This window comes from Pleurodeles waltl, chromosome 2_1 (assembly GCF_031143425.1).
Source record: "Pleurodeles waltl isolate 20211129_DDA chromosome 2_1, aPleWal1.hap1.20221129, whole genome shotgun sequence".
NCBI lineage: Eukaryota > Metazoa > Chordata > Amphibia > Caudata > Salamandridae > Pleurodeles > Pleurodeles waltl.
Window position 1 is genome coordinate 111,374,888 of NC_090438.1, and position 24,078 is coordinate 111,398,965.

A 24,078-nucleotide genomic window follows, 5' to 3' on the forward strand; every position below is an offset into this window, starting at 1 on the left:
ACAACTCACAGAAGCCTTCCAAGTGAGGACTAGAGTCAGCCAGGGTTCTTTGCTCTTGCCTTTTCTCTTCCTGCTGGCCATAGACTGGATTATGAAGCTATTCACAGCAAGGAGAGGAAATTAGATCCAGTGGGCACCTTGGAACAGCTCGCCGACCTAGACTTTGGAAACAACCGGGCCCTACTCTCCCATACTCATCTGCAGATGCCAGATCAGACTGACAATGTGGCACCCACATCAGCACAACTTGGCCTCAACATTTACAGGGGAAAAAGCAATATTCTGAAGGCTAACATGACCGGCACAACTGCAGTCGTTCTTGCAGGCGATGCACTGGAAGAGGTTGAGGCCTTCACCTACCTGGGCAGTGTCATACACAAGCAGGATGGCACAGACACCTACTAAGAATCAGCAAAGTAAGGGCTGCTTTCTTTCTGCTAAAGATCTGAAGGTCCAAGGACCGAACACTTCAACCCAAGATCTGGCTTTTTAACAGCAATGTAAAATCGGTCCTTCTGTATGGAGCAGAAACTAGGAGGACAACACTGACCACCACCAACAAAATCCAGACCTTAAACAACACCTGTCTGAGGAAAATCCTCCAAATCTGCTGGCCAAACACCATCTGCAACAACGACCTATGGCAGCAGACTTTCCTACACCCTACTCATGAAGAAATCATGAAAAGACACAGGCTGGATAGGCCCGACCCTCTGCAACCCTGCATCAAACACCACCAGGCACGGGCTGACCTGGAACCCTCAAAAGAAAAGAAAAATAGGAAGGCCAAGAAACACTTGGTGCCGAGGCCTCAAGGCTGACAGCAAGGAGATGGGCTACACCTGTAATCAGATAAAAGCCCAGGACAGAGATGGCTGGAGAGTCCTAGTTGATCACCTATACCCCGGGAGAGGTAGTAGGCGTATGTAATCACTGTTGTCACTGAGGTGATAATAATAAATCTCACAATTATTGTTGCAAGTTATTGAAGAATTGTAATATGTAAGACTTCGCAGCCACATTCTTTGTGTACATTCAGTGTTAATTCTGGATGTGGAAGGATTGCAGTGTTTGGCTATGGATCAGGTGGCTCATTCATTTAATCGTTAGATTTTTCCTTCTCCCGATCGTACCTTACAACGTATTTCTGAAATCATGAAGTACAATTAATGTAACATATGTGCCATGGTGTTGCATCTCACTGAGAGGCTCTCAGTGCGTACGGGCGGCACATAGCTGGTCCCCTCAGCGTGTTTCACTGATTTCACAGAGGGTACGAACTGCCGTCATGCATGTTCGTGAGCACCCGGTGCAGAAGTGCAAGGTGTGATCTGCCTGGGCGCGAGCAGCTGCCTCTAGTACCAAACCATTGTCCCCACCTATGTTGTGCCCCTGCAGCACCTCACTCTAGATATCACCAATTTTGGCACCAAAGACCGATCACAGTTGCCTTTTTGAAGCGCTGCTGCCATCTCGTGAGTTGGAAGCCATGGCGTAGACAGTACTGCTCCTCATGGAAGAATAGTCCCTTTTGTCACCACATGTTGCGGTATCCCTGGCAATGATCACTCAGAGCCAATGTGTGGAATACATTGTAGTTTATTTCCAAGGTTTATAGCATAGGAATAGCGAAGTAATCTGCCTCCACCCAGGTCCACCAGCTGTCCCCTTATGCTCCCAAAGATGCATCCTCCCGTGCTCTATCTTCGCAATCCACCATTCCATGTTTTCATCCCCTACTTCCATACCTCTCACACGAAGACCAACCTCTCACGTAGCTCTCGTGGCAACAGAAATGTTGGTCATGACGCGAGTGGGTGAGATTTAGTCCTTTGTTCACCTGTCAGTAATTGCTACTTAGAATTTATTTCTGTTTAAACTGTGGTTGCAGATGAAGGGCAGCAGCAATGATCGACTTTGAGAGCTCTGTAGCATTGGCTCAGTCTCACAGAACGTGTACTGTCTTTTCAAACTGTGTGGCAGTCAGCCTCCATTCTTTATGGATTCAGGTTTTTGGCACAGATGTGCTCTCTGTGACCTTCTATTGTTCTGAGGCTTCACAGATTGGTGTCCTGAAAGGGTGGTGGATTTTATAGCAGTGCGCACGTACACCAATAGGTATTGTGTTCAAGACGTTGGAAAATATAAGGGAAATGCAGGTTCTTCCTTGCCAATATTTCGAAATCAAATAATGAGGAGCCAGTACTGTTCTTTACTAGAAAGGTTGCTTTACCATGGATCATACTTGGCCAACTATCAGCTAATTACACTGTCAAGAACAATTCATTTGAAGCTTCAGGCTATAAAAGTAAATTAAATGTCATCCATCAAAGTGATATTCACCTGCTGATTTAAACCTCTCCATAGAAATTTTTTTGTCTTGCCGCTAGTTTGTTTTTTTAATTAGAGACTTTTGTGTCACATTTACACTACTTTCCAGCACACGTGTCCAAGTTGCATAGGGTAGGGTGACCAACTAATATATAACCAGTCTTACCCTTTGCTGGTGAGTGATGGCATCCGTAAGCCCTTACCAGGTGGTGAAGTGGTGAGTGTACAACCCTCTGCGAACTTCCCCTCAGGTGGAGCCTTGTATGTGGAGTGGATTACCTCAAACTGCTGGCACATAGCCAGTGGGATAGTTACTTGAAGGGAAGCCCAACGAAAGCATGGGATCGGCCTGTAGTGGTGAAAGACCTTGGTGTGTGGTAAGCTGATGCTTGTGGGTGCAATACATTGTGCACTGCCTTTAAAACTCATCACACTTTAAATGTCAGTGAGGGCTGTTGGCTGAACAATGTTGTCTGAAGATCATTCAACTGCATTGTATTTCTATGGTCTTTGGAGCGTACTGATAGTTCTGCCTGGGAATACTGTGTTAAATGCTCTACTGTTGTCCAGGGAAGCTGTTGTAACCATAAGGGGCATACTCACCACTAGTCTTTAGGTGAGTTTATCAGAGGGAGGCTTTACCATGGATGTTAAACAACTTGGTAGGTGAGCACTGTGGTTCATAGGCCCATGCACAGAATCTCCGCCTTAGATGCATTGAGGCTGGTGCATCAATTCTTATATACATGTGACGCGAACCAGATTCTTTGTGTAGTTGTATATTTTCATAAATAACAGCAAATGGGTGATACCTAGTGTTGCTTGGCGTTATGATCAGAGCAATGAATGGACTTTGTGTGCAGTGACAAGGGTTGTGATGAAACCAGTCTGTACGGTACTGCAGACGTGATGGCTATCCTTTACATGTTAGGGATGTGAATTTTGAATTCCTGAGTCATTTGATGAAGCAGATTTCTTCCAATCTCCATGTTCCACCTGAATATTTAAGGTCTGTGTTGTAGTTAAAAGGGTTTAAGGTAGCAAAAGGTTTAATGAATACACGCATGTGAGCTGCAGCTTGTGATTAAAGGAGCTATTACTACGTATAAAGAAGGACTTTTACCATCCCTCTCTGGTGGGGGAGCCACTGGGGAAGTGACAAAGTAGGTTAAGAAATTGTAGTGAAAAATGAGATGGGTTGTGTCGAGAACTTTGAGTAAGCAAGGAATGTTAGCTGGTGTATCCCCGTCTGTGTAAAGATGGTAAAATTCAGTTTGTAGGTGACTATTCTCTTGGTGAATGAAGCTTAGATAAGAGACGTGATAACGATGACAGGAATATATTTATTTATTTAACACATTTGCTACTGTGTAGTTATAGTTAAAATCGGGTTTCCATAGGAAATTGATGGTTTACTTTGCTCATAACTTTGGCGCTGTTTGACGATTCTTCATTAAAATTAACACAAAAAGGTGTGTGTGTATATATATGTATGTATGTATGTTTCATTTTGGATTTTTTGATGCCTAGTCTGCAGTACATTATAAGGTGACAATATTGTTTTTGAATTATTCCATTGGACCATCGCACAACTTGGCTACTAATGCAGATTGCATGGCGTTTGCAATTTTTTCCTCCCTTACTAATATCCTTCAGGCACAATACTACTTATTAGCTCTTAGAATACATTTTGGTCTTTAGCTATTTGTGCTAAATATTTTTTCTTTTAATTCTGATCTAGGCTTTTTTGGTTAATCGAATTAATTGTAGCTGTACTATGAGTATTTAAATGTTAAGGATGCTTTCAGGAGCAGTCTTCTCCACATCAGGCTGTTGTCATTGTTTTCACCTTCTGCAGTAAAAAGATAGATGCGCTTGCCAGTACCAGACGACATTCCATTTCCAGCACGAGCCAAGAATAAGATAAGAGTTGGGAGGCATAAGTAACAAGCATTTACAATGCATCGGGTCTCGCATTTGCCCGTGTTAGAGCCGATCGCGTTGTAAACTCCTAACCCGACTTTTCACCTATCGGGCAAAAGTGCATTTATGCACGTAACCCGAAAAAGTGAAATCAAGTAGGTAAAGCGCTCGACTTCTGCCAAGCGAGATCGGGCTCGTAAATTAGTTAAAAAAAAGTCCACGAGCCCGATGAAAAACAGCGAGCCTCGCATGTTTTCTGTACTTGGTCGCTGCGGTCGAGGAGGGCTAGCCACCGGAAAAGGCATGATATATGCGTGCCTTCGACTAATGAAAGCAAGCCGATTTAATTAGGGAAGCCCACGAACCAATAAAAAACACTGACGTGACGTTGACAGGGCTCGGAGCCCTTTTCTAAATACAAAAGAGTCTCCCTGCTATACGCATGCGCGAGCGCATGCAAAGCAGGCTCGACCCTAAAAAGATGGAAAGGCGAGACAGAACATAAGGATGGCAAGGGAAGGAATTAAAATAGTTACAATACACACTATCGAAGCAGATGCTACAAGGAGACCACCTACAGGGTGGTTTAGCCTAGCAGACAATTGTAGATGAACATACATTGTGACAATACATCTCTACCAATATTTTATTAAGATTATTCTACCTTAATTCTGGTGTGTGGTTCACGTCTAATAAAGGAACTCACTGTTGCCTCACTATGTGTGTTTGCACATCTTTATTACTCACTGTTTGTTGCTCTCCCCAGTGAGTATTACCAGTTCTATAATATTATTCTTACTTGAAGAGTACTTTACGCAATACTTTTTTATAATATACTGTAACTCTCTCTTTCAAAGAGTGCTCACATCTTCAGGTATCCGGGCAGTGGAAGTTGGCTGCACAGAAGACCTGGATAACAAGCACTCACAAATAACGTTTTTAACTTCTTACTGAATGTAAAAAATAGTTGTCATGATGGAGCGCAAGAGATGAGCAGTCCTTACAGAAAAGATCAATAGAGAAGGCACAGCCACCGGGCCTTTGACACTTCTATTTTCCTCGTTGCAAAGGTAGGTTGATATGCTGGGACCAGAAGCTTCCCTCTCTAAGCGAAGTTCTGAATGAGATGGGTCTGATTTTTAGCAAGATCTTGACTGATCCCCATGTTATAAAAGTATCATACAGGGTCCAGGCTGACACCCATTTCATGGTCACAAAAGGGAAGAACAAACCTGCAGATTTACTGCAGTTTTGCTTACAGGCCTCATTCACTCGTGAACTCAAACCTGCACAACTTAACTGGGTGCTATTTCGCCCAAGTTCCAGGATCATATGAGGATAATCTTGCTGACTTAGGTAAAAAAAAAAAAAAAAAGAATATATATATATATATATATATATATATATATATATATATATATATATATATATATATATATATATATATATATATATATATATATATATATATATACACACATAAACATTTAATTATAAAGAGGGACTGTATATAGATGTTAAAGTGGGAAACAGAGAGAAACCGCAAGGCTCTCTGCTGTTCAGACTAACAGGTAAACTGGCACTGTGACCACTCAGAAGATATAAATTAATCCAGTCCAAGTTTGCGTCCGAAATTCCAGATTCCTGCAGCTCATATAACAAAATGATATGGCTGACTGTCAAAAGCAGCAAAACTTTGTTTACTACAGAGAAGATGTACACATTGTGCCCTTGTAACAAAGGTGAATCTACACGAGTAGATTTACTCCTGGGTAAATCTACTCCTGTACCTAGGTGTAAGTCCACTCTTTTTTCTCTATTAACCATTTCATTGGGTAAATGTACAGTTCAGTTTAGGCTTACATGACACTGTCCCCTTATCTTTGGGGGGCGGAAATATCTAAAATGAATTCAGCAATAGGTGGAGATCGTCACCACCATGACGGAGCTCTCACTATGGGAAAATATAGGGAAAATTACTAAAATGCAGTATTAAAATCACATTTCTTCACTTCCCATCAGGACTTCTACCCCCACATCCCACCTTCTATGCGCTCATGAGGTACAAAATTAATCTATACCTCTCCCACCACACACAATACATAACAATTCATGCTAACTCGAACAATCACCACCCCAGATTAAAACATCATATAGATTTATCCATATATGTAAAATGTTCTATACACAAGCTATGCTTAACTATGCCATGCACATTTTACTGTAATCCTACCAGCTTTCACTGACAATACTTGTTGTCTAGATGTTTTGTACCTCTTTCTCTCTTTAACTCTACTAATTGTTCTTAAAAATATTTAATAAAAACATACGGAAATAAAAATATTTTAATGTAAAATAAATGGAATAAATATTTTACCCTTGAACTAATAAAATACAATGTAGGAGCTATATTAACTTTCACAGTCAATGTTTATTTAAAAGTTAAATAATTCAAATGTATTTGGTAATTTTCAGTAAAAGTGTAAACATGTTTTTGTTAACAAAGTTAACTATACATTTTTAAAGTAAAATTAACTATTTTGTGTGTGTGTGTGTGTGTGTGTATATATATATATATATATATATATATATATTTTTATATATATATATATATATATATATATATATACACACACACACATACAAAAACCTAGTGGTTACCACTAGCTAGTTATAGTTAGAACCTAGTTTCTATAGAAAAAGCGTTTTTTGACTTGCAAAAAAATACAACGCTCACTTCAGCCTCTGTTTGAGAGTTTTAGGGTGATTCGTCAAGCAGATGCCGAGAAAAAGGGGGCATCCCAAAACACGTTTTCCCCATGCATTTTTCCATAGGGATTTTAAACATGGCTGCACCCTGAACCACTGGACGGAATTACACCAAATTTAGCAGAAAGCTAGCTCTTGGTCCAGAAAGAACCCTTTGTGTTATTTGGTGTAAATCCCTTCAGTAGTGTTCAAAATATTAAAGAAAATTCAACTTCGTATATATAGAGACACAAAGGCTCCTCAAACCCTCCCAATCTCGTGCTGAGATCTGGTTAGCTGCCAACACTTCAGCAAGTAAGTGTTAGCAGCCACCTTAGGATCTGGGCTTCAGCTGAGTCCCTGAAAAAAAGATAACAAATAAGAAATAGGGCCAGGGTAGGTACACCCTGACCCTTTAGCCCTGGTGCCAATTTTTTTTTAAAAAAGTGCTGTCTTACTCGCTTGTTTTAATGAAACTCCCAGGTTGGCCAGGTCCTGGGGGCATACAAAATTAAAGGAGGGGGTGCACAGGAACCCCCTCCTAGGGATTATTTATGCCCTGGCCACCTCTCCGAGGCTTGTATTTATTAGTATGCAGGGGGCAGCACAAACCCCCTGCATCTTCAGGACCACCACCTCCCTGGGGCAATTTAATGCAAATAAGGGTGGGCCCGCGCCCCCATTGCAGCCCTGGGGACCTCCACCTCCCTGGTGCTGAACTAAAATAATGAAGGAGTCGGTTGCAGATCCCTGTCCACAGGGGCCACCACCTCCGTGGGGCTGTTTAAGGAATAAGGAGCCAGTAATGGCCATTGGAACCACCACCCCACTGCTATGTCCTTGGGTGCCCAACTCCGAGACATAGCTGTTTGCTTTGACTTGGCAGGAGCTTTGACAGCTCCCACCAAGTCAGAGCAGACAGAAGTCCACTCCTAGCAAGCGAGAGCTGTCAAACAGTTATAGCTTGCTCAGAGCAGAGGTTTCCTCTGTTTCCTTGCTCGCAGACATGCGGGCAGGGAAACGATTGCTCTCACAGACAGGGAGCTGCATGTTTATCAGCTCCCTGTCTGTGGCAGCAGTGCCGGCTCCTGGAGGAGGCAGGGAGCCAGCTGGGAACACAGGGGCATTCAGACTACCCCATGGTCCCATTGCACACTGGGTGCCCTGGAGGGCATCCAGGAAAGATGGCTGCGCCCTGGGTGATGGGGGTCCCCAGGGCTCAAATCAGCGAGGGACCCTCTCACACCCAGAGACACCCTCTCACACCTATTCTCAAATCCAGAGAAACAGGCCCTGCGGCCAACTCCTTCAGCTGACCATGGTGCAAAGTTGGGTGGCTATTGGGGGTTGGCAGCAGGACCTGGCCACAGGCCAGGCCCTGCAGCCAACCCCCGCCGCCCACGGCCAAAGGCCACGTACGTCGGTGGTTGGATTAATTTACAGAAATTAAAATTACTTTACATTAAACAAATCATATAAATTCACTGAAAAAAACAAAGGTTACAAGTACGTTATAGTTAGGAAATAGAATTTAAAAAAACATAGAAATGGTCTTAAAAAAACAAAGGTTACAGGGACATTATAAAATCGCCATGCACTGCTAATTACCCCAGATATTACAGCACTCATGACAACATCTATAACATCAATAAAAATGTCACTGAAAAATTAGAAGTCAAATTATTGAAGAAAAAACTGTGTATGGTATGGCAGGGGCACGAGTTATAGTTACCTTAGGCTGTGAGTTATAGTTACTTTAAATAACTCTGACTAGAACGGCTGAACTTCTGAATTTCTCTGTTTGTCAGAACCTAACTTTAACATCCCTGTAACCTTTGTTTTTTTTTAGTGGAAAAGAAAATATATTTATATACATATATATATATATATATATATATATATATATATATATATATATATAGTCTACATAATTAAGTTATTTTAACATTATTTCCAATGAGATGTTATTGTAAGTTCCTGCCTTCATTATTTTCTATTGGATTGTGTTGTAGTACCTTTATGTGGCCATCCAAGACTGGGTGGGGTACATTTAATTTAACTACTCTTTTGTTACTTTTAGGGCTGAAATAACTTTAGAAGTGTAGATTGGGAGTAGCATTGGAACTTGCCATTGCGTGGGTGGGTGTTTGTATTAGTACAACACACCCTACACTCATCCTTACCCTTCACTAAACAGCTCCTTAAATTTCCCTAAACCCTTCCTAGTTAGTGGTAAGTATTCCTCATATCTCTGCATCTTTGGGCCAATCTTGCTGATTTGAATATCATAGACCGGCACAATAGCGATCACAATGCTCTGTTCTTTTTTAGGTCAGATATTCCAGTTTCCCTCCGTACTAACTTGTGTCTCTCGAATGACAAGAGAAGGATTAAAGGGGACAAGGTTGCATTGAATGTGGGCACTAGAGATTGGATGGCCCAGGCACTTGATGTTGCTGCTTTAGAATGAGGGAAGCTGAATTTTGCCCAGAGAGAGCAGTTCTTGCACTTGAGCATCAGCAAGTGTAATTAGACCTCGTTCAAATTACTGGGGTGTGTTTCACCTGCTGTGGTGGCTTAAAAGGCCCCATCCCCCTTTGGGGCCCACATGATATAATAAGGCATCTAATGATAATTGAAATGAGCTCTGACAAGCCCTTATTTGTGGGGAAATGTCCTTAATCCGTGAAAAATGGATTGAGCATAAAAAGATCCAATTGAGAGCACAGAGGGATAGGGAGTCCCATATGTGGAAAAATATATATGAAGCTGCTATCCAGAAGGATTCCAGGAAATTCTGGAAATTGGTGGCCAGTCGGGAACAATGTCATAGCAAGTTGCAGGCGGATTCCATCCCTCAGGGGGTATGGCATAGACATTTTTACAACTTTTACCCGCAGGTATCGAGGGTCAGAGGTGAAGGGGCCTTCCCACTGCAGGAGGAATTTCTCTCCTCATCACTGCCCCTTAGGTTTTAATTGAGTGACTCCGTTAGAGTGTTAGAATCTATTGCTCCGGTTAAAGAGGCAGGGCCGGATGGTGTCCCACGTGATCTTTTTCCTGCAGGTATCAAGGGCTGGGCTGAGTATTTTAATCTGTTATCTAACTTTATTCTTAAGTGGGTTAGCATTCCGTCTAGCTGCAGAAGTTTTCCCGATTTGGAAAAAGGGTGCACAGGACTGCCCCCCTCTCCCCTAAATTACAGGGGATCAGCCTTATCGACTTGGCCCAAAAGGTCTTTGCCAGGCAAATATTAGGGAAATTGGAAGAGTGGATCAAGGACAACCAGGCTCTCTCTCCCCTCCAGGTGGGGTTCCGAAAAGTGGTGAGCATAACTGATCAAGTTTTTTGGCTTTTACTAATCTATCAGAAGACCATTCTCTTACAAAAACACATCTTTATTTAGTCTTCATAGACCTAAAGTCTGTGTTTGATCTTGAACCATGTGAAAAGTTGTGTGTGTGTGTGGGGGGGAGGGGGTGGCTTTATGAATAGTGGTGTGCCTAGTGCCTTGTGATCTTTTGGACATCTTGGCTCGCTTGGATGAGGATACATTCACCCGAGTCAGGTGGGGTCATGGTGGAGAGCTTACAGAATGCTTCCTTATTTTAAGATGAGTTCTCCAAGGATGTGTTCTAGCCCCGATATCTATATTCCATATATCATAATGATGTGGCCTCTCATCTAGATATTCCCTAAAACAACGACGCTCCGCGTCTTGTGGGATGTAAGATCCCTCTCCTATTATTTACAGATTAAACTCTTTTGAAGTCAAAGACCCCTAGTGATTTTCAACTTTTAGTGGATAAGTTTGCGGCCTTTTGTCTCGACTGAGGCCAGGTGATTAATCATTCCCAAACATTTATGGTCATCAGACCCCATAGGATGTTTAGGGGTTCAATTTTTTGGGATGGCAGGTCACTGGAAAAGGTTTCCAAATTTAGTTATTTAGGAATCAAGTTAACTAGCTCTATGTCCTGGTCACCCTAGGTCGTGAGGAGTAGCTTCAATCTTTCCCAGCACTCTGCTGCCATTCTGAGATTCTATAGGTCATCTTGAATTAGGTATATCTCGCCTGCCTTACAGGCCTATAGAGCTGAGGGCTGTGCACTTTATGGGGCTGAGGTGTGGGGTAATGTAGTTATGACACCACTGGGGGTGGCAGAGAACACGTTTTTGAGAGCATTAACTAATCTCCCAAAAAAAAACATTTAATACCACTTCATCATGACTTGGGCATGGAAGCCATGATCCACAAGGCCCAATTAAAACCATTACTGTTCTGGCGAAGGCTGAAGTATTCTCCGGACCCTGTGGACTATTATAACTCCTTTCAGGATGTGGTTGCCCACGATAACTCGGGCAAAATCAAGTGGTTATCCAAGGTTAAAAATCTACTTCAAATGGGCTTAGGTGATTTTTGGGCTCCCCCTCTATAAAATACCTCTCTAGATCTTCCTTTAAGAATGCATTCTGGGCACACATTCATGACACTGAGGTCAATAATGCCACTCAAGGGTTTCTTGTTTGTAGTTACTTAGATTTCAAACCTGAGGTGGTCTTTGAACCATTCTTTGACTACATTTTATCCCGCGCTGCAAGAATGCTATACCTTAAATTCCGTTATGGTGCGCAACCTTTATTATTTTTACAAGCTCTGTGGAATCCTTCTACCCCTTTGAGTACACTATGCCCGACTTGTCATCACGTGGAAGAATCTCTGGCACATTTAATTTTTTTCTGTTCTTCATATGGCTAGCCCAGAAAAAATTGGATTAAGGGGTTTGTAAACAACTTGGTTGCAGGCAGCACCAGGTTGTTTTAGGAGATTTTCGTACTGAGCCTATTCAGTCGATTTTCTGCGCATTATCTAAATATCTTTTTGTGGAGCTGGTCTGTTAGATCCAGAGTGGTGGCTCTTCGATTGTAGTTTTTCTGCCATGCTTAGAGTTTTAATGAAATGGTTTTAAAGGATTTAACTCATAACTTGATTTTTAGGTATTTTTTATTTAACCATCAGATAGGGGTGCTGGTATGATATATGGTAGATTTGCTATTGCTAATGTGTTAATTGGACAAGCTTGTTAATATATTTGTGTTTTTATGATGTTTTAAATATTTATGTCATTGTATGTGTACTTTTGTGGCTAGAAAACGCCAAATAAAGTATGTTGATGACGATGTTGGTAAATATCCCATATATTTCAGTCACTCCCATAGTGGTACACCCAGTTAGCACACAGATGGATCCCGTAAACTCGTGCCAGTAAACGTGTCCTGATTAATTCATCTTTCCATGTAACATTTTGCTAGGTAAGATATGAGGTCGCGTCTCAGGAAGAAGCCCTTCTGTTCTAATCGATATTATAAGTGTATAATGAGATATTGTGAGCGAGTTCAGAAAAGGTTTCTGCGTACTTGCTGAGGTTATGAAAACACATTCTTGTGCTCTTAGATAATATGTTCATTAATCACTAATCAATAGTGCCTTCTCCTCGTGCCAACATAAACACAAGTTTGGCGAGCTGCCTTTGAACGTGAAGGAGCTTTTCTTGTAAAGCGCTTCTGCCATGGTCCATTGTTTTATGGTAAATGTGAGTTTTGCCCTCGTAACAGTTCAGTGCTCCAGGATAGGTTCTTGGTATTTTGTGAATGGTGCTCACTTACTTAGGGGACAACACAGGGCTGTTAATTCTACCTTCCAGTGCGCGTTAGGATTTCTGTTCAATTGAGCTGTACATGTAAGGTATTAATTCTGAACCCAACATTTCAAGCAGAGATGTGTTCATGCAATGTGATGGCCCTCCAGGGAAGCAAAGGCGGCAAACCTAGACCGACAGGGAAGTTGAGTGACAAATATTCTACCTAATCATTATGGTTATTGTACTGTCATTACTTGTGATGCAAGGTGCATGCGCCGGCAACCGTGAATTATTGAGCCCTAGTTGAGTTTCGCACCCCGCCCTTCAGACAGTGAAACTCTCTCTCTCTCTCTCAGTATTGGAAATTGAGGCTGCATTAGAGGAAACGAGAGAACTTCGTGTTATGTGTCAAGTTGTCATGAATTAAAAAGTGTGTTTCTACCATTTCTATTGTTGGATGGCAGTCTTGGAAACCACGTGCACTTTTAGAATGTTCTCGGGTTTCTCATACTCTGATAGTATTATATTTGTTTTATACCAATTCATACCCCTGATGGGGTTCCGATGTGCTCCAGTTTGCTTCGGGTTCCTGAGCTTCCTGGATGCTGTTTATGGAGTAAATGGTTGGACAGGGCATAGGCCTAAGTGGAAAGTGTTGGGTGAGATGTTTGATTTCACAACATTTTATGTCTATGTGCAGCGATGAGCGTGAGAATAGATCCGGTGGTACATGCAGATGTTTAACATCTTTAAGTGTTGGACAGTGGGTATTGCCTTCACCAGGGGCTGTTATCCCCATCCTTTTCAGGTTTCACAAGCACAGCGATTGTGAAATCTCCTGTATTTAAAAAGAAAATGTTTAATAGGGGCTTAGAGCCCGCCTTTTACTTACCATTGGCTGACTCCCACTTTGCTCCTATGTGACATTACTTATAATTGGCTGGCCCCCACGTGGCTCCAATGCCACATTACTTACCATTGGCTGGCTCCCAGCTGGCTTACATTGCTCTACTTACCATAAGCAGGCTCTCACGTGGCTCCTTGCTGGTCAGCGCCTTCTCCTCGCCTCTGTTGTACCGTGGAGCCTGGATCTAGTACTGCTTCCGGTGGCTAATCTCCATCTACTGGCTGCAGCTGCATGCTTCTGGTGGTACTTAAAAAAATTAATTACTCTCTTCCCCCTCCACGCATATGACTTCATGGCGTAGCACTGCAGCATCACCTGTACACTTTCTCCATGCGATCCACCCCCTCCACGCATTCCACATCAGTCCGTCATAGGGCAGTTAGTCAAAAAAGCTGAATACTTTAATTCACATTGATGCCAAATAAAATAAACCATTCAAAAGTGAAAATAAAAAGATCACAAAACATCTCTTGGAACTGTGCGTTTATTTAAAAAGGCCCATTTGCTAACTTTAAGACAAAGAGATTGTGCCAAAGCAGAGTCAAGTTAGACTCTGTACGGGCCCCCTCTTCACCGCTGTTTTACATGTTTACGCACATGCTGAGGCCTTGCAGTGAACCTACCCTGTGACTGCCATGGATGAGGCCTATATCCACTGGCACTGCTGGGAGCACTGGCATTCTTTGGGATGGTTACAAATCTTGCAGTCTGGGTCCGGGACGCAATCTGTACAGCTCTGGAAGCGCTATCGCATGGTCAGATGACACCAACCACAGTTCGCAGACCTCGTATAGAAGGCAACAACGAACAAAAAACAAGCATTGGCAAAGCCAATACGTTTGCCTATGCAAAACCTATTGGCTTTGCCAAAAAAGTGTTAGATTTTTTTTTTTTTTTTTTACACATTGCGCAGCAGTTGAGCTGCTTTGTAACATGGCTTAAAGTTTTTTTTTAAAGCGCTGTGACGTGGATAATGCTGGCCACCTCATAGCATTTTATTTTTCATTTTAATCAATATTGCATAGCAACTCAAATGCTACACCTGCTACACAATATGTAAAATAACATTGAGACATTCAACAGATTTGGATAGGCAAAGCCTGTTGGCTTTGCCAATGCTTGTTAGGTGTTGTACAGTGGCCAGGCCCATAGCAATGTGTGGACATCCCATGTCCTTTGTTAGGTGTTTGACATGGGCCACATCTTTAGTTATGTTTGGGTATCTCAAATCCTTTATTAGGTGTTGTACAGTGACCATGATCTTAGCCACAGTCATCTGCTCAGGTTGTTCCTGTCTGAGGCCAAAGCCCAGCCTACTGGAACAGGCTTGATCAAAGAAAATGTTACTGCTCTATTGAGGTTGATGTGGATTCAGAACCAGGCACTCAGCACTTGGCTGGTGCGGAAAGAGAGAGTGAGTGCAATGGTGGGGTCACTGGCATAACGAAACTTGAGGGAGCCCCCCTGCAAAGTACATGGAGAGCCCCCCCTCCGGACTCACTCAGGAACTGTCTGCCAGGATACTGCACTGATGGTGGCCCTGAAGCTCAGGGGGCCCCCTGCACTGCAGAGGCCTTTTGTTACACCGCTGGCTGGGGTGCCTGCAGGGAAGAGTCTCTAGCTACCTTTCTGGACTACTGCTATGCATTTACAGCACCCTAAAAACGTGGGTCTATATTCCCAAAGAGTGTCGCGTGGGCTCTCATTATCCTAAATGAGACTACTGGATTTCAAGGTAGCAGGGTCGTTCCTGGTGTGGGGGACTGAGTCTGACCCACCTAGAAGGACCTCTGTCACCTTCAATCCGGTTTTGCTCCAGCTAACTAGCAGTGCCTCATCTCTCCCAAGGGGGAGGGATGATTGGGCAGCCGAGCGCATGACATCTTTAGAACTTCTCAGGGAAGTCGTGGTCACTCAGGTCCCAACCAGCTCTCTCATTTACAGTATGATCTCACATATAAATTACATAGGCAGTTTAAGTTTTATATATTGTTTTTAATAAAACAACTGTATTTTAGAAAATAAGGCGTAAGCCGCAATAACCAGAACCATACAACACAGTAGGATTGAAATAGTCACAATGAGAGTGAAACATAAAAACAACGCTATCATGGTTTTAATAGATTCTATTCTCTCTCAGTAAGTTATATTTCGAGCACAGCATGTTAAGCTACTAACTTGCCTTTCAGATTCCCTGGGCAGACATCAACCCTCATACCTGAGCAAAGGCCTGTGATCTGGTTCAGCATCTGCAACAAGGCAGTCGGCGTCTAGTTGTGGTTCCCTGGTTGGAATCTCCCTCTTGCCTGTATTAGGACAAGGAAGTGTTTTTATAACTAACATGTCAGTGTGATCACAAAATGTCCCTACGCAAGAATGTATTCAAAGATTAAACTCCTACCATGTCTATCGGCAATGTACCAGACTGTATCCTTGACTGGAGCCCAGAGTGAGCAAAAATGAGTTATTGAGAACTCCAGCGCTGAAGTTGGCTAAACAGTGTGATATAAAAAATAAAACAAGACTGTAGAACTGGCTATTTGAAAAATAACAGTACGAAGCTGATAAAAATCCAATTAGTGCAAAGTGCACCGAGGCTCAATGCTGCAAGCAAAGAAATAAAATACATCCAGGGCAAAGTGCACAAAGGCCTAACGCCTGAAGCAAACGCGCAAACCCGACCATCCTACAAGAGGAGCCCCCAGACTTGAGTATTTTCCCTCATGTATCTATGCACTGCTCTCAGACACACACACACACCAACAGACACACACCATGCCACACCAACACACACACACACACACCATGCCACACCCACACGTAGAGGCCTATACCCCACAACTGTTAGTCAGTTGCCACCAACCATTAGTTGTGTCCTGGCTAGTGACCCGTGGTAAAGGAAGTTCTACTTTGGCTAGACCTCTGGACTCAAGCAGAGTCAAGAACTAATCATTTGAGCAAGAACAAAGATGTTTCAGAGAGCCTGTGCAGGAAGACATATTCGATATGTTACAAGTTGTTGTTAGTAAGGCCCTCCCCACGACCTGTTATTGAAGGCCGCAGCCCAACCGCGCTGCTGGCGCCCAAAAGGCAAGCCTGTCTGCGTCCATCCGTGCTTGGACCGTGCCCTGAGCCGTGGCCCCTGGCTCCCCCTTTCCCTGAAGATACATCAATGCTGAGCTCTACTCCCTCGAGCTTGAACGCAGCAACAAACACTGCCATCATGCCGACCCATACTCCACGTTATGACCTTTCACCTACACCCACTACCACTTCACCTGCCACAGGACAATCACCAGCCTACCGACCAGCCCCACCCCGAAAACACCACAGACATCACCTGAACAAAAACACCAACTTGCATGCGCCCTTTTCAACACATGCTCACTATGAAAGCATTCCACCGAATTATGGGATCTCATCACCATCCTCGCACCCAACATAGTCTTCCTCACTGAGACCTGGCTCAACCCCACATTCACCCCAGACATTGCCACAACGATCCCCAGTGGATATACAATCACACACCAGGACTGCGCCAACAAGCCTGGAGGAGGAACAGCCACTATCTACAAAGAGACCATGCAGTGCACCACCACCAGCGAAAACACCACCACCTCTACGGAACATCTTCAGGCTCCACACGAACGCGAAAACAGCCATCAGAGACACCCTCACATACCGACCCCCAGGCCCGCGCTTCCTCTTATACAATACCATCGCAAACTTCTTTGCACCCCTAGCCTTGGACTCCAAGGACTACATCTTCCTCGGCGACCTAAATTTCCACATCGACGACCCCAACGACAATAACACTGCACATCTCCTCAACAGTATGAGAAGCCTCAGATTGACCCAGATCGTCCACAACCCTACACACACCGCGGGACACAGGCTGGACCCCATTTTCACCTCCAGCAACCACCTCAAATACAGCCATGTCACAGAACTCACATGGACTGATCACTCCATAGTCTGCTTCAGCATCTCCAGTCCCGCACCCCCCGCCCCCACGATGGCTAGCATCCCCCCACGGAGGTGGAACAAAATCTCAGAGACCAGCTGGGGGGGCCCTCAACACCTCCAACCCTGCTACCACCACCAACCTCGAACAGGGAGTGAAAAACTTCAACGCCTGGATCACCAATTGTTCCGACAGCATCATCCCCATCAAGAGCAATATCTAGAGAATATCCTCTAAAAAGGCCAGTTGGTACACCCAAGAACTCAGAACAGCGAAATGAGACAGCAAACAGCTGGAGAGGAGATGTCACGCCAGCAAGGACATCTCCAATAGAGCAGCCTTCGATGACTCCGTCAACATCCCTCAACACCTGCTGAGGGCAACAAAGAAAACATCCCTTGCATCACGCATTGAAGCCAGCGCTAGCAACACCAAGGAACTTTTCAACATTGTTAAGGAATTCTCCAACCCGGCTGCCAGCGAAAACATCACCACACCCTCACAGGAGCTGTGCGACAACCTCCCCACTTCTTCCACAACAAGATCGTAACCATTTACAGAAACTTCAAATTTCAAACCCCAACTGACACCTACGGACTTCCTCAACAGATATGCCACCACCATAACTGACATGATCCACACACTGACCACCTGGAACATCCTCTTCACCCAGGAGATCACCTTCACCATGAAATCTATCCTCTTGAGAGCTCCCACAGACCAATGCTCGCACCACATCTTCAATTTTGGAAACCAAAGGATCGGCCAAGAACTCACCACCTTGCTCAACACCTCTGTCACCGCCGCAACATTTTCTGATGCCTGGAAACACGCCTAAGTCAGGTCACTATTAAAAAAAACCTCTGCCAATCCCAGCGAACCCAAAATCTACCGCCCAATCTCCCTGCTCCCATTCCCAGCGAAGGCACTGTGAAAGATCATCAACAAGCAACTCGTGGCATGCCTGAAGCAGAACCAGCAACTCAACGCCTTCTAATCCGGCTTCCGCTGTAATCACAGCACCGAAACTGCCCTGATCGCAGACACCAACGACATGCAATTCCTTCTTGACCAAGGAGAAACAGCAGCTTTGATCCTCCTCGACCTCCTGGCAGCCTTCGACACCGTATCGCACCACATGCTGATTGAAAGACTCCACCACATCGCCATACAAGGGGACCGCTCAGATGGATCACCTCCTTTCTCACCAGCAGAACCCAGAGGATCTGCCTTTCACTTTTCGCCTCCGAACCAAAGGAGATCACCTGCGGTGCCCCCAAGGGCTCATCTCTCCGCCCCACGCTCTTCAACGCATGTATGACCCTGCTGGCAGACATCGTCATATCACACGGTCTCAACATAACCAGATGACACCCAACTCACTGATGACTCCTCCACCATCAGAACCATCTTCCACAGATGAATGACAATCGTCCTGGATGAAGAAGAACTGCCTGCAGCTGAAAACAGACAAGACGGAAGTACTGATCTTTGGCAACAGCTGCAACACATGGAATGACTCCGGGTGGCCATCAGACCTAGGACCCGCACCCACTCCCTCTGACCACACCAGAAACCTTGGAATCATCATTGACATCAAGCTCACCATGAAATCACAGATCAATGCCGTCTCCTCTGCCTGCTTCCTCACTTTACACATGCTACGTAAGATTTTCAGGTGACTACCCCTACACACGAGATGCACCGTGACACAGGCCCTCATCAGCAGCCAGCTGGACAACGGCAACGCTCTCTACGTAGGAATCGCCGCACACCTCCTACAGAGACTTCAGACCATACAGAACTCCGCAGCCCGAATCATCCTCTGCTTTTCCAGATGAACCCACATCATACCCCACCTTAGGCAACTCCCCTGGCCCCCGTACAGAAGAGATGCCAATTCAAACTGCTGACCCACGCACACAAGGCTCTACACAACACTCTGCGTACATTAACCACCACCTGAACTTCCACCAACCGTCGAGAAGACTATGCTCTGCCTCCCTTTCACTTGCCGATACTCCCTGCATCTACTGAAACAGAAGTGGAGGACGCTCCTCTCTCAACATCGCAGCAAAAACGTGGAACAGCCTTGCCACGCACCTCCTGACTATCACCTCACTTCTGGAATTCTAAATGGCCCTCAAGACTTGGCTGTTTGAATAAGCCTATGGGACCTGCAAGCACCTGGATACCCTATCAGGTGATTAACAGCGCTTTGTAAATCTTGATTGATTGATTTGATTGATTGATAACGAGTGTCCACCTGATATGGGGTTATATGTAAACCCTAGTGGCTTTATTCATGGTATGTTCTTTGTGTATTGCCCTGTAGGTGTGACTGAATGCAGTAAGTGAGGTACTATAAAACAGAACATTTACTAATGTTACCTGAAACTTGAATTTCTTTAGCAGGAGATGCATTGGTGCTGGTCGTTGATCCTTCATCTGAGAAGCAGATGGATTCTCAGGTCAATAACCCACGCAAGCTTTTGCCCCGACACCTAAAAGCAATACAAAGGCAAGAGGATCAAGAAACCAAGACTCCATCTAAGTGCTTCATTCAAATCAGTGGCATGACCTGTGCATCCTGCGTGGCCAACATTGAGCGGAATCTCAGGGCTGAAGAAGGTAAGGGTGTTTCAATGCAGATAACATTTTCAGATTTAGTTCATTTTGGGGTTAAAATGTGTTTCTACCTTTCGTGCCTCTGTTTTACTTTAGGTGATAGGGTGCACTCTTCTCAGAGGAAGTCTCTAATACACCTTGTGTCCTGTGTGTACTCCTATGCATTAGTTTCTCTTTGCTGTAGAAACGTAAGTGGGAATTACAGAGCTGCTATCTGTGTTCCAGCGATGTTATGTTACTTGATGTTTGTCAGAACCCCGTTCAGAGGGCAACAGGGCAAGTAGGGGATACTGGGCCCAACCGTGGTGGTTGAGGCCTTTTACTCCTCGTCCTGGAGCTGACCAAGTGTGCAGTGGTGCTGGAACAATTTTCAGGGTAGAGGTGCTGCCATTAATATTACATCATAGAACCTACATAAGCCCCGCAAAAAACAAGTGTAGCAAATGAGCCACACTCATTTAGCAAGAGAGTGGTAAAGGTGTAAAGCTGTTTCGTGCTGAAATGATGAGTCGATATCGTGTTTCAGCAAATATTTGTAATGTGGACATCACCAAGTAAATGTTATTTTTGTTTTGTTTGGATCGTAATGGAATATTTGTTTGCATCACACTTCAGAATCACAAAAAAGCTTAATTTGTGCTTTCATAACTGCTCATTTATTTTTAAATATCTGTACAGTTAACTTAAAGGTATTTAAAATGTGTTGTGCTAGAAAAATAAAATCCTGCAGCCTTTTCTTTCACAATAGCAAGATGGTCAAATCGTTCATTTTACAAACTCCTCTCACTTTGCAATAAGAGAAATAAAACACCAATTTCCATGTTAGAAGTATAAGCAGCAATTTGTCAGAAGACAGTCTAATATTCGACCTCTGTCTCTGAAGCACAGTAAATGTGACAAAATAAGAACAACGTTTACAGGTGTCTTTATTGCTTAGTCACCTTGGAACTCTAGCATAGATATTTTAGGGGCGCTGCAGCACCCCTACTTCCAGTACCTTTGCTACTATGGATCCTGAGCAACCCCTTCAGTACTTGACTGTCGGTGGTTGCACGGGTCGAGCAGTCCAAGGTTTCTCGGTGGAGTGGTAGATGCAGGGTAACATCTCAAAATACGCACAAAACAGCAACAAATGATTGTCACTTAAAATACTTGCTTTTATAAAAAAGGAGTATTTATATAGGACCACAAAGTCAAATGTGACATTCTCAAACAGTACATACACTCCCCTGAGGTCAGTATAGCATAGGCAGGTCCCTGAGACCCACTTACATCAAGCTAGCATTAGTGGTTATTCCCCATTCACCACCGGAGACATCCAGTTAGAGCTCCAATAGAAGTCAGAGTCTCAGGATTTCCACTCCGACTCTCTAGTTAAAGTTAAAAGTATTCTAGTGCCAAAGGGCTATCTGGCAAGCATGTGCTTCCCATGGCTGTCTGTTCCGAAATAAGTCTTACATGCACCACGAGGAGTGGAATGACCGGAGTCTCTGAGCACGCCCCCTTCAATGGTGCCAGAGCTGTAGTGGTTGTCTCCGCTAAGTCTTGCACATGTGGCCCAAGTGGGCGAGGGATGGCTGTCCAAGTTCCTCACACGCAGTCCTTTCAGCAGGAGCAGCCAGGGGCTTCTCAGTGCTCCTCTGATGCTGGGTAAGTTGCTCAATTCCTCGCAGAGCTTGGTGGTATTATGATTCTGGCAATGGTCCTCAGTCACAGCTCAGGCTCGCTAAGGTCAACACGTAGGTCTCTCTTCACCATCGACGGTCTCAACCAGACCATGATCCTTGCTCAGTCCTGGTGGTACCCTCTGCCATATTGGACCACTGTTCCTCCTCTGAGTATGGGTCTCGCTGGATCGGCATAGCAGCAATCTTCTTGATGTTTCCACATGGCATATGGGGGCGCCGACTTGATACTGCACATGGGCTACAGCCAGATCGGTATGGCAGCAATCTTCACGGCAGTCCCACCTGGCATCATGGGTCACTGACTTGATAACGCACCTGGGAAACAGCTGGATCGGCACAGAAATCTTCACAGCGGCCCCATCTGACATCCAAGGGTGGCTACCTGGCACTGCCCATGGGCGACAAACCCCTCAGTGGAGTAGCGTTTATGGCTCACTTCAAAGCAGCCCTCCTCTGGCATATGCGGGTCACCCACTTCTCACTGCTCACGGTCGATGCAGCAGCCGTCCCCTTACACCTTGCTTCAGGGATCCACTTGCCCACATTCCCTCACTGGACGTCACTCCATCCAATGCTTACCTCTTCCTCACAAGGCAAACTGGTCTTGACACGTAGGAAGGCACTGGTGCTCTAGGTTCCAGGGCAGGTGATCTTGAATTTGCTTAGAAATGTCCTCTCATCCATCTGGAAGACTAGGAGGCCTTTGCCCTCAGTCCTAGTCACAGGAAGAAGTTTTACAGATCTTCTCCTCCTCCCCCATCCCAACTGGCTGCTTGAAAGTTAACAATTTTTCGGGACTCAAGCTCTCCTTGTAGTCCATTTCCTGACACAAAATGTGATTGAGTCTAAGTCTTTGAAGTTTATGTTGAGGGTGTCTGCTTTCTTTTGAGGTGCCTTCTCCTCTGTTCTCCTTTCCACCTTCTTCAAATCTAACATGGCCCTTCAGCATGGATATGGGAATGACAAGAGGTTCACACATGTATATCGGCCACAATGATATGTGTTTTAAAGGGTTACCCCAGGGCCTTAGCCCTTCTCTTTATGATTCTCTTATCAGCCTCATCTCCTTCCTGAGATGTGACCTCTCTTCTGATTCAAAGCACACCCTTTGATGTGTACTGGAGAAGCCTGGCTGTCCTTACCTTGCAGGAATGCAGCAATACACATATCTGCCAGAGGAATTCCTCTACCTTCTCTCCTCATCTTCCTCCATTCAGCTCTGTGCTTCCCAAAATGGAATCCAGAGTCTCACATGTACCGTACTGTTCACAGGCATATATACACCCAGCACATGCATATAGTAGACATGCACCGCACAGCACTACATCCTTCATGTATTGTACCACTCACAGGCACATCTACACCCAGCACGTGCATATAGCAGACATTCACTACACAGCACTGCATCCTTTATATATTGCACCACTGACAGTTATACATACACCCAGCATATGAATATATAATACACGCCCTACGCAGTACTGCATGATCCCCGCGTTGTACCACTCACAGGCACACATACATCCAGCACATGTATGCCGCACATGCATCGCGCAGTGCTACACATAAGAGCAATGTAGGCCAAGTGTGAGTTAAGCACACAGCACCGGAACATTAAATGAGTGAGCCTGTAGCCTTCACTCCAATGACACATGTTAAAAAGGACCTGTTCACTCCTACTGATTACTAGACGTATGCTGTTACCTCTGCGCTTGTGCTGCTTAGCTCATGGTAAAGGCAGTAGCCTTTCACCACTATGAGAGAGTGTTTTGGATGCCCCTCCCCGTCCAAAAAAAACGAAATCCACAAGACAAGCCTACGTCATGGTGCACACGCATGATCAGTGTTCGACCATCACAACAAAGATCAGAGATCCAGACATCATTACAGTGGGGGGCACTCAGGGCCCCTTCCCAGTGACCTTTCTTTTGAATCAAAGCGTACCCTTTGAAGTGTACTGAAGGGCCTGGCTCCCCCTTCTACTAGTGTGTCCCACCCAGCTTATAGGAATAAAACCATACATAATTCTATCGAACGAATTCCTCTACCTTATCTCCCCATGTTTCTCAATTCAGCCATGGCTTTGTAGTGTTCTGGCTCTGGAAACATTCTGTCTCTCAGTGGCATGTTTTAGTCCACTCTGTTCTACCTCTGGTCCCCTCTCTCTTAAGTAACTACCAATAAAACTAATGAAATAAAAATAATCAGCTTTTCAGGTGTGGAAGAGTGGAAACCTTGGTTAGCTTT

The 24,078-nt window shown here is 44.5% G+C and overlaps 1 protein-coding gene across 2 annotated transcripts in view; it reads left to right on the forward strand.

Annotated features, from left to right (window-relative positions):
- Nucleotides 1-24,078, forward strand: part of ATP7A (ATPase copper transporting alpha) — a 307,765-nt gene that overhangs the window by 146,996 nt on the left and 136,691 nt on the right. The window contains exon 5 of one of the 2 annotated variants that reach the window (XM_069211097.1): nt 19,928-20,146. In XM_069211097.1, coding sequence (XP_069067198.1) covers nt 19,928-20,146 — 219 coding nt within the window. The remainder of the gene's footprint in view (nt 1-19,927; nt 20,147-24,078) is intronic. The other variant, XM_069211107.1, reaches the window with a different exon arrangement.